This window comes from Sander lucioperca, chromosome 21 (genome assembly GCF_008315115.2).
Source record: "Sander lucioperca isolate FBNREF2018 chromosome 21, SLUC_FBN_1.2, whole genome shotgun sequence".
In the NCBI taxonomy this organism is placed as follows: domain Eukaryota; kingdom Metazoa; phylum Chordata; class Actinopteri; order Perciformes; family Percidae; genus Sander; species Sander lucioperca.
Genome location: NC_050193.1, coordinates 12,859,715 through 12,875,169, shown reverse-complemented (window position 1 = coordinate 12,875,169; position 15,455 = coordinate 12,859,715). Strand labels below are relative to the sequence as shown.

Sequence of the window (15,455 nt, the reverse complement as noted above, 5' to 3'; positions counted from 1 at the left end):
ATTACCAAAATTAAAAGCAACTGATTATTTTCTTTATTTGACAGGTGTTGATGGTCAGACTCTGACAGAATCTGAACCAGCAGTTAAAAGACCTGGAGAATCTCACAGATTGACCTGTACAACATCTGGATTGTCATTCAGTAGCTACATGATGGCCTGGATCAGACAGGCTCCTGGAAAAGGACTGGAGTGGGTTGCGAGTATCAGCTATGACAGTACTAGCATCTACTACTCTCAGTCAGTTCAAGGCCAGTTTACCATCTCCAGAGACAACAGCAGAGAGCAGCTGTATCTGCAGATGAACAGTCTGAAGACTGAAGATTCTGCTGTTTATTATTGTGCTCGAGACCCACAGAGACACAGGAAAGAGCAACGCTGTACAAAAACTCATCATGTCAAAACAAGTCAAATCTTTACTTTCTTCATTTCTCATTCACATAATAAGCTTCAGTTCAACATCATCAATTATTGCAGATCCCCCATATATAGTTGAAGCAGACATTAAATATTCTGTTAATCTGTTGATTCTGTTGTAAATATTAATCTATTTGTCTGACATGTTTGACTTGTGTTAGACAATTTGTGATTAAAAACAAATGGAATTTAAGTTTGTTTTAAGTGTAATGTGTCAAAAATATATTTCATAACACAATTTAAAGCTTTACTTGTGACAGGACAGTCCATTCTTCTTTTATAGCCTGTCAGTGTCCTGTTGACACAGCCAGCCTCTGTGACTGTGACTGTGCAGCCAGGTCAACGTCTGACCATCACCTGTCAGGTCTCTTATTCTGTTAGCAGCTAGCCTACTAAACAGCTTGGATCAGACAGCCTGCAGGGAAAGGACTGGAATGGATTGGATGTGGCTGTGTTGGATACACCACATACTACAAAGATTCAATGAAGAACAAGTTCAGTATTAACTTTGACTCTTCCAGCAACACAGTGACTCTAAATGGACAGAATGTGCAGCCTGAAGACACTGCTGTGTATTACTGTGCCAGAGAGCCACAGTAAAGGCCATTTTATAGTTGTGCGTAAAACCGACGTCGTAGCCCCGCAGACCCCCGCAGACCCCTCTGCATCTACGCCGGACCCTACGCCGTAGCCTGACGCGCACCTCTCGAAAAATGTAACTATACGTCTCAGTGGCGCACATCGCTCGGCCGTGGCTTGGTAGCGTTGCATTTCCCCCGGCTCATTTCCTGGTTCTCCTTCTCCATAAACAACGTGAAATCAAGGAGAGGGTTAACTTCTCCTGCTACAGATTTCCCATCTTGGTCAGAAAACACAGGGGAGACACTTTGTTTCTCTCACTATGACTCTAGAGTCGCTACTCACTCGAAAGCTAATCGCCGTCACTCTCTCACTTCTCCCTTGCACACATGCCGGCTCAACGCACACACCTGCGCACAAGTATAAACATCAGGCCACTTACGTAGGCTACGGTGAGAGCTCTGCGTGGAGCCTCCGCACAACTTAACACAAACAGATGAGTAACTATCGGTAAACAGGGTAAGCTGTGCTTACGGGCCCGGACCAATCAGGGGCCCGCGTGACTGGAAGATATTGATTGACTGCCAGCCCCCTATCAATTCAATTCAATTTCAATTCAATTCAATTCAATTCAATTCAATTCAATTCAATTTTATTTATAGTATCAAATCATAACAAGAGTTATCTCGAGACACTTTACAGATAGAGTAGGTCTAGACCACACTCTATAAAGCCCCAACAATTCCAATAGTTCCCCCAAGAGCAAGCATTAGCAGTGGCTATTGCGACAGTGGCGAGGAAAAACTCCCCTTTAGGAAGAAACCTCGGCAGACCCAGACTCTTGGTGGGCGGTGTCCGACAGTTGGGGTTTTGACGGTACGGGATGTAGCGTGGCACAGCAGAGCATGGGTGGACGCGGTGGACGCAGCAGGACGTAGCCAGGCATTGCAGGGAATCGCAGAGCGTAGCAGGGTGTAGCAGGTCCATAGCCACAACTGCACCCAAGACCCAGGTCTTGGTGTCGCCCTAATCCGAGGCGATGTTCTGGGCGAAGAAGAAACATAAGGACTCCGCATTTGGCCACTGACCAAGCGGGAGTGAGAACGTGGTGAGAACAGGTCAAATTAATTTCCTTGTTTCAGAGACCATTCTCTTCACGTGTGTGACTTGAACATCTCACATTTATCAACAAAACGTACAGCAAAAGACCGTACAAATGAATTCAGACCGTACTGCCAACCTGTATACATTTTAACATCACTGTACGGTGTAACGATTTTTCACTCTAAAGTCGCTGAAAGCCTCTGCTGTTTCAATCCTGTCTGTACTCTGCAGCGGGCGGGGCTGCTGAGTTCCCCCCGCGACTAACACACACACACACACACACACACACACACACACACACAATCACACATGGTGGATGCAGGAAAAACCAGAGATGAGACGACACAATGACCTAAATTGAGGACAGCTATGCTCGTTATTGTAAGTGCAATGATAAGTTAAAGTCCAATAAGTACTTTATCAAACCGTATGAATGTGTGTCCCAGGCCAGGATAGGAAATTAACTAACAATGTAAAGATCAACAAGCCACTGACACATATGTTCAAATTTGATAATTAATAAATTATTATTTTTTGTCTTAAATCCAACCGCCATTTTCATACCAATTTTCATTTGGTAAGGTTCCCTAGGAAATCTCAGCCCAGAGTAATTAATTAATAGTAATAATTATTATTCTCCCCAAAACAAGTTTCCTTTATTTTTTTAAAGAACTATACAAAAAACTTTTTTTGCAACTTTCACTGTCTTCCGCAACTTCATTGCAACAAACATACAAAAGACATCGCAACTTTTATCGCAATTTTTCACAAAAGCTCCCAAAAAATCAGGCGTTTTGGGCCGCAACAATCTAAAAAAAAGGCCGCGAAATCCTGGAGGGACTGCCCTTGTGTTTTTTCATGTGTTATGGTGCGCATTCACCAGTGTTTTTTTTGTTGTTGTGGTCCGTGTAGGCTACTCCTGATTTTGTCAGTCATCTCATCTGTTATATGCTGTCCTATTCATGGTAGCCTACTCATGGACATTTCGCCGTCAACACGTGCTGTAGTAGGGGGGCCCACCTTGATAATCCTGCATAGGGGCCCGGTGTTGGCTCGTTACGCTACTGAACACAAACCATCAGTAGACCTGAACAAAAACCCCTCAGAGCCTGAACACTTGTAACATGAAGCCACCAGAGGAGGAGCCCTCAGACCACTAATGGTTTCAACACCAGCTCACTGTTACATTAAAGAGAGAAACAGACACAACACAAATGGTTCTTAATTCAATTTAACAGCCACAGTTTTCATCATTTAAATACCTAGAAATTACAATCAATGATACATCATAATATGTATATACTGTATAATCTTCAAGTGATGGAATAAATTCAGCTCACAACTTTATTTTAAAAAGAATGTAATCTAACTACAGTAGAAATGAATCCTCAAGGTCAGTGTCTCTTCCATAATATTATTTAATAATTATGTAAATCATAACTGCATCAGTAACGGAATAGTCTTTAGGAAACATCATTGTGATGTTAATTAGTCAAACTACAAAAGAAATTCTTTTCATTAACTATCTAACATGTCAGTGCTCGAATTACGTGGGAGCCAGAGGGAGCCGAGCTCCCATAGAGTGAGGACTGGCTCCCATGAAAGCAACAAAATCAAAAATCTGAGGGGGTCTCCCATATGTGAAGGTGTCTGCCATATGTGGCATTGTAATTTAATCTTAAACAACGCTCATTATCCATCCCTGTGCAGTCTCTTACCATTAAAGACGTTAAATTAAAATATAGGCTACTACAGGACGTAGACCTGAGCCTACCCTACGCTCCTGAACGCAGCATGACTGCACTTCACCACCACACCAATAGGCTATGTGAGCAAACGGTATAGGCTACGATCGATTTGACAGCACTCACAAGTCCGAAGAAGTCACCTTGCTTTTAGCTTAATGTGCTTTTGAGGTAAATACCACCAAAACATCTTAAATAAATAAATCTGTAGCTATCCTCTGCCATTCAGAGCTCCGGAAAAGTTCCCAGATATTTTCAAACACCTGTCAGCAATACAATGCAATCTCTGATGGCGGAATATTCAGTGAATAGGCTTCCCGACAACATCTCAGTGCAAATTCCAAAATTGTTGGTCTATTTATTTCCACGGTTCAACACACAAGACGACTGAACACCCAGGTGTTGTTATCACTACGTGTACATTATAAGACTAGAACATTTGGCTGTGCAATGGCTTTATTCATTTTTTGCCAGTTAGTGCATTTTCCCTGTGTAGAAGTTAAAGACTACATGCATTATTGTGTTTGACACTGAGGCTATCTGAGACGGTGGTCTGGTTCAAATCAGTTACGTTTTATTTCATTGTGAAATTGAGAATGACACTCAGACTAAATCGTTTAGTCTATTTCTTTGTATTGTGAAATTGAAATGAAATATGGACTATTACAATCAATAATATGTTGAAATTAATTAAAGGGAATCCATTTCTGAAAAAAGAATCTCTCTGTCTGTTGTGTCAAGTTATAGCCTAGGCCTACCGTGCGCATACTGCGCAAAAGCGCCACTCACGCCTAGGCTATTTAATTGTATAGCCTTGTTAGGCTATGTGCAGGGTGTGCCAACTTCTTTTTATGAGATAGAGAGACCCCTTAAAGACAAGAAGATAATTCGAGCACTGTAACATGTATTTGTCAGATATTAAAGTTCCACCTTTTCTTTGTGTGAGATGAAGACCTGAACATTTCATCCTCATTTTTAATTATTCAAGTGATGGAATTAATTCAGTGATTTAACACTAGAACGGCCATGACGGTCATTTTGACCGTTTTGAAATTTATATGTGTAATAACTTTGCTGAATAAAAAAATACAATCCTGCGGCTGCCTGACTTTTCCTAAAAGAGTCTGTATTTTAATTTAAAATTGTTTTTATATACATTCCACAAAAGGCAAAGAAAATACAATTGTGGTGTCTTAAATAGTAATGCTGTGATGCTGTATGAAGAGGAATCCGCCGACACTGTTCTTGATTATAAAAAGGTTTATTACAAACAAAGATTCAGCATCAATTTTACAAACTCCTGCAGAGAGCTTGGAGAACGACCAACCCGAATTCTTCCAAAAAGTCGTTCTGCCGTTCTGCCGTTAACACAGGGTATATATTCTATGCATTGTATGACCTAAAGTGGGAGGGTGTATGTGTGTTCCTGGGGCCCCTCTGCTAATGTAATCAACCTCATAGCATAATCTTATAACAAACATGTTCCCATAGACTGTTGAATATTGGTTTCCTGTAGGCCTCTCCAAGGTCATTAGTTGACTGTGCCTAAACTGGTTATTCGCCATAGAATGACAGAATACACATTTACCAGGACGTATACTTATCAGGACCCCTTTCCTGTCATTGTTCCAGACTCAGCATCTGCATCCTCTCTTATACACAGGGCCCCAACTCTCTCACCATAACCTCAATAACATAGTACAATATGGAATACATTTAAATTGAATATATGTAGGCATAATTAAACATAAGTCAAAGTTATAAATCAACAGATACAACACAATCACTTTTACCTATTTCGGCCATACACGGTCATATTGACCGCTCGGATTTTCGCGGTATTGTTTTTAATTTTTCGCGCGGTTGAAGATGCATCTTGGTTGCTTAGTAACTACCATAGTCTCTGTCAGAGAAACGTAACTAGCGGTCTCAAGTAACAAGTGTGGGCATCACCGATGGGCCGAAGGCAAAGCCAGAGTCGGTAACGTAGGATACTACGGCGTGGATGGACTCTGTTCTGAATCAGAAGAAAACCACCGGGCGCTCGCTCTGTGAAAGGCGCGGAACACGTAGATGGCCGGTAGCTGTCTACGTGTTCATATAACTTTATACATTCTCGAACTGGCTGGAATCATTGCACACATCCTCTCCAAGGACTGCACCAGCAGTAAAATTGTCCGGAGGAAGTTCATGTAGCAACTGGCAGAATAGCTGAGAGCGGAGTTTATGGAGGAGAAAAGGGCAGCGGCTCACGGTCCGAGCAACAGCGCACCGCAGCAGACGCCAAAACGGAGGCAGTGGGTTATAGCTAAATGTTCAAATAACATACTTTTAATTGTTATTTGGCTGTTATGAGTTAAGTTGAATGAATTTCCACACCACATTTTTCAGGATATGAAGGTATGAAATAGGCTAATTACTGTTTACTATGCCATGATATGAATTATTGAAACACTTATTACTACTCAAATGTATAATTAAACTCGTTAAAATGTACATTTCGGTGTTATTACGTTTTTCTAAAGATATCCTAATACAATAAAAGATATCCTAACACAATACATAATACAATATCGCAATTATTTATCATGAGAGATTATAGAGTTTGGAATCTGGCGGTCAAAATGACCGCTCACGGCAGTTCTAGTAGTTATGGGATTCTGGCACTTCTAGTGTTAAATGAATCGCTTCTCTTCCATCCTAACATTATTTACTTTTCATTAACAATCAAACATATGTTTGTCAGAGATTCAGGTTTCACCTTCCCTTTATGTGAGAACACCTGAACATTTCATCTTCATTTTGATTTATTACTATAGTATTGATATACTTTAGTCAGCTGATTTACTATCATTAGTATGTAAATCTGCCTCCTTGTGTGTAGCCTCATAAATAAGTGAAGTGTGTGTGTGTCAGTGAGAGACAGAAGAGCTCACATCAGTTCAGCTTCAACATCAACATGTTCTCTGTAGCTCTGATACTGCTGCTGGCTGCTGGATCCTGTGAGGAGCTTTCAGTGGATTCACTCTAATACACACATTAGAAACCCTGAATAGTCAGATGAATGATGGAGATAATGTTGATTTGTGTTTCCACAGGTGTGAACAGTATTGATCTCATCCAGACAGACTCAATGGTTGTGCAGCCTGGACAGTCTCTGACCATCAGCTGTCAGGTCTCTGGTTATTCTTTGACTGATAACAGCTATGCAACAGGTTGGATCAGACAGAGTGAAGGAAAACCAATGGACTGGATTTCCCATCAGTGGGGTGGAGGTAGCCTGAGTCAAAATAATGCTCTGAAGACACTTCTGCTCTAACAGTGACTCTAAAAGGACAGAATGTGCAGTCTGAGGACACAGCTGTGTATTACTGTGTACGTTACCCCACAGTGATACAAACCACCAACAGACCTGCACAAATACCCAACAACCAGCAAGACTCAACCACACACATGTTCTAAATGTGAACATTAATAAAGACGGCAGTCTTTGCAGCGTTAATAAACATTAATGGTTATGGTGTTCTTTTTTCCTGTCCAATGCAATGGGATAAAAAATAACATCTAATAACTGATGTTAAACAGCAGCTATATATCTTCACAAATAGGATGTAAATTTCCCTTCAGGTATTTGGACTACTGTAGATGAAAAAAGCTCTAAACTGCTACACCGTGAGTTAACGATCATTGTAGAACATTGTAGTTTATTTCCCATTATTTTCTATCAGTCGAGAAATCAGTTTCATATTTCACAGTTTCCTCTGCTGTTGTAGAGATACTCTACTTATGGAAATGTATCTCTGTGATATGTTCCCATTTAAAACCTGTAGAGGGAGGTCTATGCAAACTCTTCCTCTCTTATAAACACACCATCAGCAACTTGTGCCAGAAAACTGGGACGGTTTGATATTTTTCTGAAACACTCAGATCAGAGCACTGAATGACAGTGCTTCTCCCAGAATGGAAAATACCATTATCTGGAGTTTATTATTTGTAGTTACTATTCATGGTGAGAAAGAGAAAAAAATAATTCTGCTTTACTTCTTTAGTAAATGTCCAACCTGTCATTTACAAGTTTATTGGATGATTATCACAATTTTTTTTACTTACAGGAGTTTGGAGTGAGATCAAACTGGACCAGTCTCCCTCTGAGGTGAAAAGACCTGGAGAGACAGTGAAGATGTCATGTATCATATCTGGTTATAGCATGACAAGCAAGAATATTCACTGGATACAACAGAGACCAGGAGAAGCTCTGGAGTGGATTGGGTGGATGAACACAGGTTCAAACTCTGCTAGCTATGGCAGCTCCTTTCAAAGCCGTTTCATCATGACTGAAGATGTTCCCAGCAGCACTCAGTACCTCGAGGTCCAGAGCCTGACAGCAGCAGATTCTGCTGTTTACTTCTGTGCTCGACAGACACAGTGACTGAAGACAGTGGAGCAGCTGCACAAAAACCTCCACAGACAACAAACAGCAATGTGATCTTAAGCATCTGAGTCCCCCCCCCCCCCCCCTACAAAGGACTTTGATATATCTACATCATATTTCTATATGTATTACTTTTTTACTTTAACCTTAGGAGTACATATTAATTTAGTTCATGATGTTACATCACTTAGAGTATGAGACTTTATGAGAGTTTATTCAACTGTCAAAGCATTATCTACTGTAATACTAAATTGCCAAAGACAAGTACAAACCATGTTATAATAGTATAAAATGGTGAAATGACAATAACGTAATTGTCAAAAATGATTGTAGATGTTGATCTGAATGAAATGTTATATGATTATAAATACTCCATGTGACTTGACAGATCGTTTTAATACTGTATGTCTGTATACTGATCTTAGCAAAAGCTCTTCTCATTATGAAAGAAGCTGGATCGGAAAGGTCTGAAGACTAAAGTTGCTGTTTATTATTGTGCTTGAGAGCCAGAGAGACTGGAGTTGTTTGAGCAGCTGTACAAAATCCTACAGTACTCATTCTTACTGGACTTATAGAGCACAACTGTCTGACATTCTTAATCTTTGAAGGTTAACCTTTACAAGTTGATAGTAAATGTTCACACCTTTAGATGCTTCAGAATTGACTATTTCATAAGGTGCAAAATCATGAAAATCACATAGAAATGATGGGTGGAATGATTGTTGTCGAAAACTGATACAAATGGAAATACATAAGGATAAAATGCCATTTGTTTTTGTTTTCAAATATCTAAAAGGTAAAAAAAAAACAAGAAAACAACCTGTTATGGACTCCACTCCCAAAACCCCTTATGCATGTTTACTCCACAAGACTCCAAAAACTGCAGGAAAACATACTGAACCTCATTTAAAGTTAAAAGTTTAAAGCGTGTAGATGTCGCCGCGTCTTTGTCGCAAAGTGACGCGCAAAGTGACGCATGCACAACTCACATCTGCACTCGACTCACATCGGGTAGTGACAAGGGAACAAGCACAGGGCTTCAATAACAAAACATTTTTTGGGTGTCACAAGTGAGTAATCTTTCTCTGTTTAAAAGTAGCTACCATTCCTGTTTTAAAACTCTAGAGGGCAGACAAGGACTGACTTTAACACGTATCCCAGTGATGTCAATATACAGGAACAAAAGACAGGGAAGAAAAGCAGTAAATGTTATATTTAATTGTTTTCAGCGCCTAATGCTCCAGAGATTGATGTTCTCCTCAGAATGATAATCTGTTACAAACTCTTCTGCCATGAAATGACCATAAACCTTCAAAATGCCACATCCATGTGTGCTGGGCACCACTGCTTCAATCTATCAGATGACATAAATGATGCTTAAATTATTGTTGTGGTAAAGTTGATAACATAGTTACTCATTTTAAAATAGCATTTAAAATGTACAAACTAATATGGACACTTCCTAGTCAATAAAAATGTATTCTAGTTTCATCAAAGAAGATGTTAGATTCCAGTCCAGATGTTTCCTAATACTGAAACATTTTACACAAATTAAAACATGTCAGACAAAGGTCAAGGACATCTGACTTGGAGGGTTGACTGACTCAGTTTCATTAATTATCTCCAGTCCAGATGTTTCCTCCCTGTGAGGAGGAGTCGATGCAAAACTCAGATATCTTCCACCTCTACTTATCTGAGTGCAGAGAGGAGGACAGAGAACAGTGGACACACAGTTTAACATGATGGACTATAGGACAGGACTGCTGCTTTTAACTCTCTGCTGGGCAGGTGAAGATTTTCACTGATCTCGATTTGAAGTTGTCTTTAAAACATTACCAAAATTAAAAGCAACTGATTATTTTCTTTATTTGACAGGTGTTGATGGTCAGACTCTGACGGAATCAGAACCAGCAGTTAAAAGACCTGGAGAATCCCACAGATTGACCTGTACAACATCTGGATTGTCATTCAGTAGCTACTGGATGGCCTGGATCAGACAGGCTCCTGGAAAAGGACTGGAGTGGGTTGCGAGTAGCTATGACAGTACTACATCTACTACTCTCAGTCAGTTCAAGGCCGGTTTACCATCTCCAGAGACGACAGCAGAGAGCAGCTGTATCTGCAGATGAACAGTCTGAAGACTGAAGATTCTGCTGTTTATTATTGTGCTCGAGACCCACAGTGACTGGAGTTGGTTGAGCAGCTGTACAAAAATCCTGCAGTACAAATGTTTATGGCTATATCCAAAGAAATATTATATTTATTAATATGTTATAGTTAAATATTTGGAGGTTATAGTCACTGTTATTTTAATGTATTGTTTTCCCACATGAAAAAAATGTTTGTTGACAACTTAGCTTCAGTGCTTATCATCTAATAATACATAAATATTTATTAAGTCAGTTTCATCATTACTGAAAAAACAACAACACACACTTATTATCAGAATCAGTCAACTGTGGGAATGAGTGTGGAGATGAAGAAGGTTGGTGAGCTAAGAGAGGGCCTGGTCATATAGAGGATTTGTGAGCAAAGAGAAAACTATTTAAATCACGAGCAGCTGAGTTCTTAAAGTCTGTTACGGACTTCAGAGGGGTGTACACTGTTATTCCGAATTAGTTGACTTTACTAGAAATTTGTGTGGAAACCTGTTGCCTTAAGTTTTTACACAAGGTGAAACTTAACAGGTCAAGTTGTATTAGCACAGAGCGGTAAGTTGATGCAGTAGACAAATCAAGTTTACATTACTGTAGTAGTCAGTAGTCTCACTTTGCCAGACCTTCCTCCACCGCAGCGCTGTGGAGGAGGGTCTGGCTAGTCCACACAGCATTATGGAAAACACAGATAGGAGAAAAACATCTCTGCTCTGGTTTATTGGCATTTCTTTAAACCAATCACAAAAGTCATGGGCGGTCCTAGCGCTGTATGGAGCAATGGTGCCTCTGCAAAATAGTCTCGGCCTGGAACTTGTTTTGCTGGTACGTTCTAAAGTTGTTTTAGTCCTACAACAGAAGACAAGATTGGACAGATAGTCTAGTTAGCTGTCTGGATTTATCTTGCAGAGATTTGAGAAAAGGTTAACCATAGTCCTCATAAATTGACCGGAGTTTAAAATGGCAACAAAAGGAAATCCCAAGGCAACGGATATCTGGCCTAAATGAGTGAAATCCGTCGACGGCAACGGAGCAATCCCGGAAGCAGAAAGTCGAGGGTATAGACTAAGTAGTCAGTACTAAAATCATTAGTAAACATAAATACTTTTTTTCTGGAGAATTGTTGTCTGAAATAAGCATGTTAAAGCTTTGGTGCGTAACTTTTTTATATTAGTGAACGTCCGTCACATTCAAGCCGTTGCCAAAATGAGTTGATACAAAGCTAACTAACACTATCAGCTCCAGTAAACTCTCTCTGTATTTCTTAGTATGGCTGTGTTCAGAATCTGGTGTCGTCTGGCGACTTTTGCACAGAAAATCAAGCAAAGATAATTACCTCTTCTAAAGAGTCCATCATGTTTTTTTAAAAGACCAGAATCTGAGGAGAGGAGGATGTCATGATAAATAAATACATAATTTTAAAGATATATTCCTCTTTTTCTGGGGACTAATGCTTTGAAAAGATGTACACTGCGAAAAGACAATTTTCTGTTGCATGCAGTGGAATATGAAAAAAAATTAGGAGCATGCGTGAAAAATGTTCAAGTAACAGAGTTTTTGACACATTAAACAGCTGAAATGTTGGAACACCTTAAAAACAAGAATGTAGGGTTTTTGTATTTCTTAGGTTTTATTTAAGTTTATTTAAAAACATGTTCCGTTTTTTTTCTTCACTCAATCCAAATAAAATGAATGGGCTTCAGTTTTAGTGACGTCTGCATGTATAACATTAACTTATGGCTTATTGCAGTGGTTCCCAAACTGTTTCACATCAAGGACCCCTACACTGACACAAATTAGACCACTGACCCCCATTTGATAAGATTTTGTTCCCAGATCCCCCATCTGATCTTCTCTTTGATGTTTTACTACAGAAAGCATTTAAACCCATGACACAAATAGTTATACATTCTGTCATTGTGTATGAACGTCTGTCATTGTCTGTACTTGGATGAAAATATAGTAAAAATAAATGAATCCCCTTTTTGCTGGGGACCCCCTTAAACACCCTCAAGAACCCCTGTGGGTCCCCAGAACCCACTTTTGAAAACACTCACCAGCCTACTTCATTATTCTCTCACTCGCGCCGAAAGTGCCATCAGAAAAAAACACTTCTGTGATTGGACATTGCGGCTTGTGGAATTGTGGGACTTTTTTTGAACAATGAGCAGTGAGACGAAAAAAAGATCACAGTAGGTCATAATAGTTACTCGCACACTGCTCGTAAATGATATCTCTGGATCACACATTTATTTTTAGGGGCAAATGTGAGTGAATACTTGCAGTGTAAAGCTCTGCCAGTATGTATAATTTATATATTTTTTATGTATTGTATGCAGGATGTTTACAGTAACGTACCTTGTTTCCATAATCACACATCAAGCAGCAGGTAAAGTACATCTATGATGTTCCCTTTTAAACCTGTAGAGGGAGGTCTATGCAAACTCTTCCTTCTTTATAAACACACCAACAGCAGCTGTAGAATCATTTGAGGCAGAACAACTGACAGTTTCATACATATCGGAAAGACTTTGATCAGACATCAGTTCATTGCAGAGTTTGATGGGAAATATGATTGTCTGGGGTTTATTTTTTTGTAGTTGCTATTAATGGTGAGAAAATCATTTTTGCAGTTACAAAGTAAAGCAATTTGTTTTTTAAATGCTTAATATTTTCAAGTGTGATGGATGATGATCATTTCTTTCCTTACAGGAGTTTGGAGTGAGATCAAACTGGACCAGTCTCCCTCTCAGGTGAAAAGACCTGGAGAGACAGTGAAGATGTCATATATCACTTCTGGTTTTCTAATCAGCAGCATATACATGTGTTTATATTTTAGACAAATTAAATATATTATATACACATTGTCTGCAAATATTTACTGTGTTGCTTTAGATTTTGTTTTATTTTTAAAAGTGAAAGAAGCTGCAGAAGCTTTGGGTGAGTTGGTATTATGGGTGTATTCAACATACTGCATAAACATACTATTAAAATAGATTATTAAGAATCAACGACAATTTACTCATTTGATATAATCATTCATTATCCAATTATTGTGAGGCTGTTGCTACTTTAAATCAATGCTACCACTTCTCATGTTTTGAAGAAGGAGCAAAGTCTTCAGATTGTGTTGAAATATTAACACTTTAAAACTGCAACAGATAGTTACCAGTTTATTGGGCTCATCTCTTTAATATAATGCAATCCAGTATGACCCAATAGAGAAGATCCAATATTTTTTATAATGCCTGTTTATAATGTAGTTTATAATGATCTGGTGTACAAATATTGACCTAAATAATTTGTATCTGTATTGTGCCTGTACTCTGTACTACTGTACTACTGTACAACAAAAAGTACAATTCTGCTCTACCTTATCAGAATTGCCTGATAAAAACCAAACATTAGCTGTTTAGAGCATTCAATCACCCCCTGTCAGTTGCTGATATATATTGACATGATTTCTGCTTCTCTGACAAGAACATCGCTGGGATCTTGATAAAAGATATATTAAGACAAATTTAAATGAAACATGTCAGAGAAAAATGTATTGTTTTGACTTGAAAACGATTCACTTTTAATTCATCCATCAACTATACCCTCTTATTTTTGGGGGTCATAGGCAGCTGGAGCCAATCCCAGGTGACATTGGGGCGAGAGCCGGCGTACATCGTGGACAGGTCGCCAATCAATCACAGGGCTCATTTACATTACATTTTCACAAAACAAAAACTGAATGCCAAGCCTAATCTAGTGGTATCCTCCCTAAGAGGAGGAGTCAATGTAAATCTCAGATATCTTCCACCTCTACTTATCTGAGTGCAGAGAGGAGGACAGAGAACAGTGGACACACAGTTTAACATGATGGACTATAGGACAGGACTGCTGCTTTTAACTATCTGCTGGACAGGTGAAGATTTTCACGAATATTATTTTAATGTTATATGTTATGATAATATATGTCTTTTATATTGTTTGCATGTTTATTTTCTTTTAACAGGTGTCGATGGTCAGACTCTGACACAATCTGAACCAGTGATGAAAATGCCTGGGGATTCCCACAGATTGACCTGTACAACATCTGGATTCACATTCAGTAGCTACTATATGCATTGGATCAGACAGGCTCCTGGAAAAGGATTAGAATGGGTTTCCAGAATTGATAGTGGTAGTGGTAGCAGCAAGCTCTACTCTCAGTCAGTTCAAGGCCGGTTTACCATCTCCAGAGACAACAGCAGACAGCAGGTGTATCTGCAGATGAACAGTCTGAAGACTGAAGATTCTGCTGTTTATTATTGTGCTCGAGACCCACAGTGACTGGAGTTGGTTGAGCAGCTGTACAAAAATCCTACAGTATTCTTACTGGGCTGATGATGCCACATAATAAAGATGATATATGAATGTAATATTTATACCATATATTTTATACATTATATTTTTAATATTACTACTGTTTTTTTACCCTAAGGTTTACATTAAATATAACTTTTAGATAATAAATTACCCTTTGTCACATCATTATATAACGTCCTGCTTTCCTGAGAAATATTATTACTCAACATTAAACACACAAAAACACAATAAAGATCACTTGTTGGTAAAAGTGCCAAAAACATCACAACAATCTGGTTGCTTAAATTAAACTACTTCAACTCCTGCAGTAAGAAACATTTCTTGTCTTTCCTCATCCTCCCTGGGCTGATAAACTCTGCACTGTCTCACATGACTAATGTTCTCAGGTCAAGTCATTCAAAATGAGACAACACAGACATTTGAGTATGATTGTTGTATGACTGGCTTTGAATAATTCTGAATAAAAACAAGTAAAAATCATGCTGCATGATATTTGATATACGATTTTATTTCTGACATAACCACACACATATGAAGGTAAAATGTTTTTTTTATTACAGAAGAGTAACTTGTAAATGGATGAACTACAATAGTTCTTTGTTAAATGATTTAGTTTTTTGCATTTTGTCACGTTTCAGTTCCTGAGCAGCTGTTTTCCTCTAAAAGGCTCCAAGT

The 15,455-nt window shown here is 39.0% G+C and overlaps 1 long non-coding RNA gene, 2 pseudogenes and 2 gene segments (V, D, J or C); 4 read left to right on the top strand and 1 right to left on the bottom strand.

Annotated features, from left to right (window-relative positions):
* Nucleotides 1-177: 177 nt before the first annotated feature.
* The window catches only part of LOC118494203, a 24,498-nt gene continuing 9,220 nt past the window's right edge, over nucleotides 178-15,455 (bottom strand). Inside the window, exon 3 of the long non-coding RNA XR_004896280.1 lies at nucleotides 178-207. This is a non-coding gene — a long non-coding RNA (uncharacterized LOC118494203). The remainder of the gene's footprint in view (nucleotides 208-15,455) is intronic.
* LOC116051945 lies at nucleotides 6,795-7,321 on the top strand (annotated as a pseudogene).
* On the top strand, nucleotides 7,743-8,334 carry LOC116051870. The segment is given in 2 exon segments: nucleotides 7,743-7,851; nucleotides 7,955-8,334. Coding segments are annotated over 2 exon segments (366 nt in total).
* Nucleotides 9,938-10,483, top strand: LOC118494197 (annotated as a pseudogene).
* Nucleotides 14,223-14,790, top strand: LOC116051867. The segment is given in 2 exon segments: nucleotides 14,223-14,337; nucleotides 14,428-14,790. Coding segments are annotated over 2 exon segments (366 nt in total).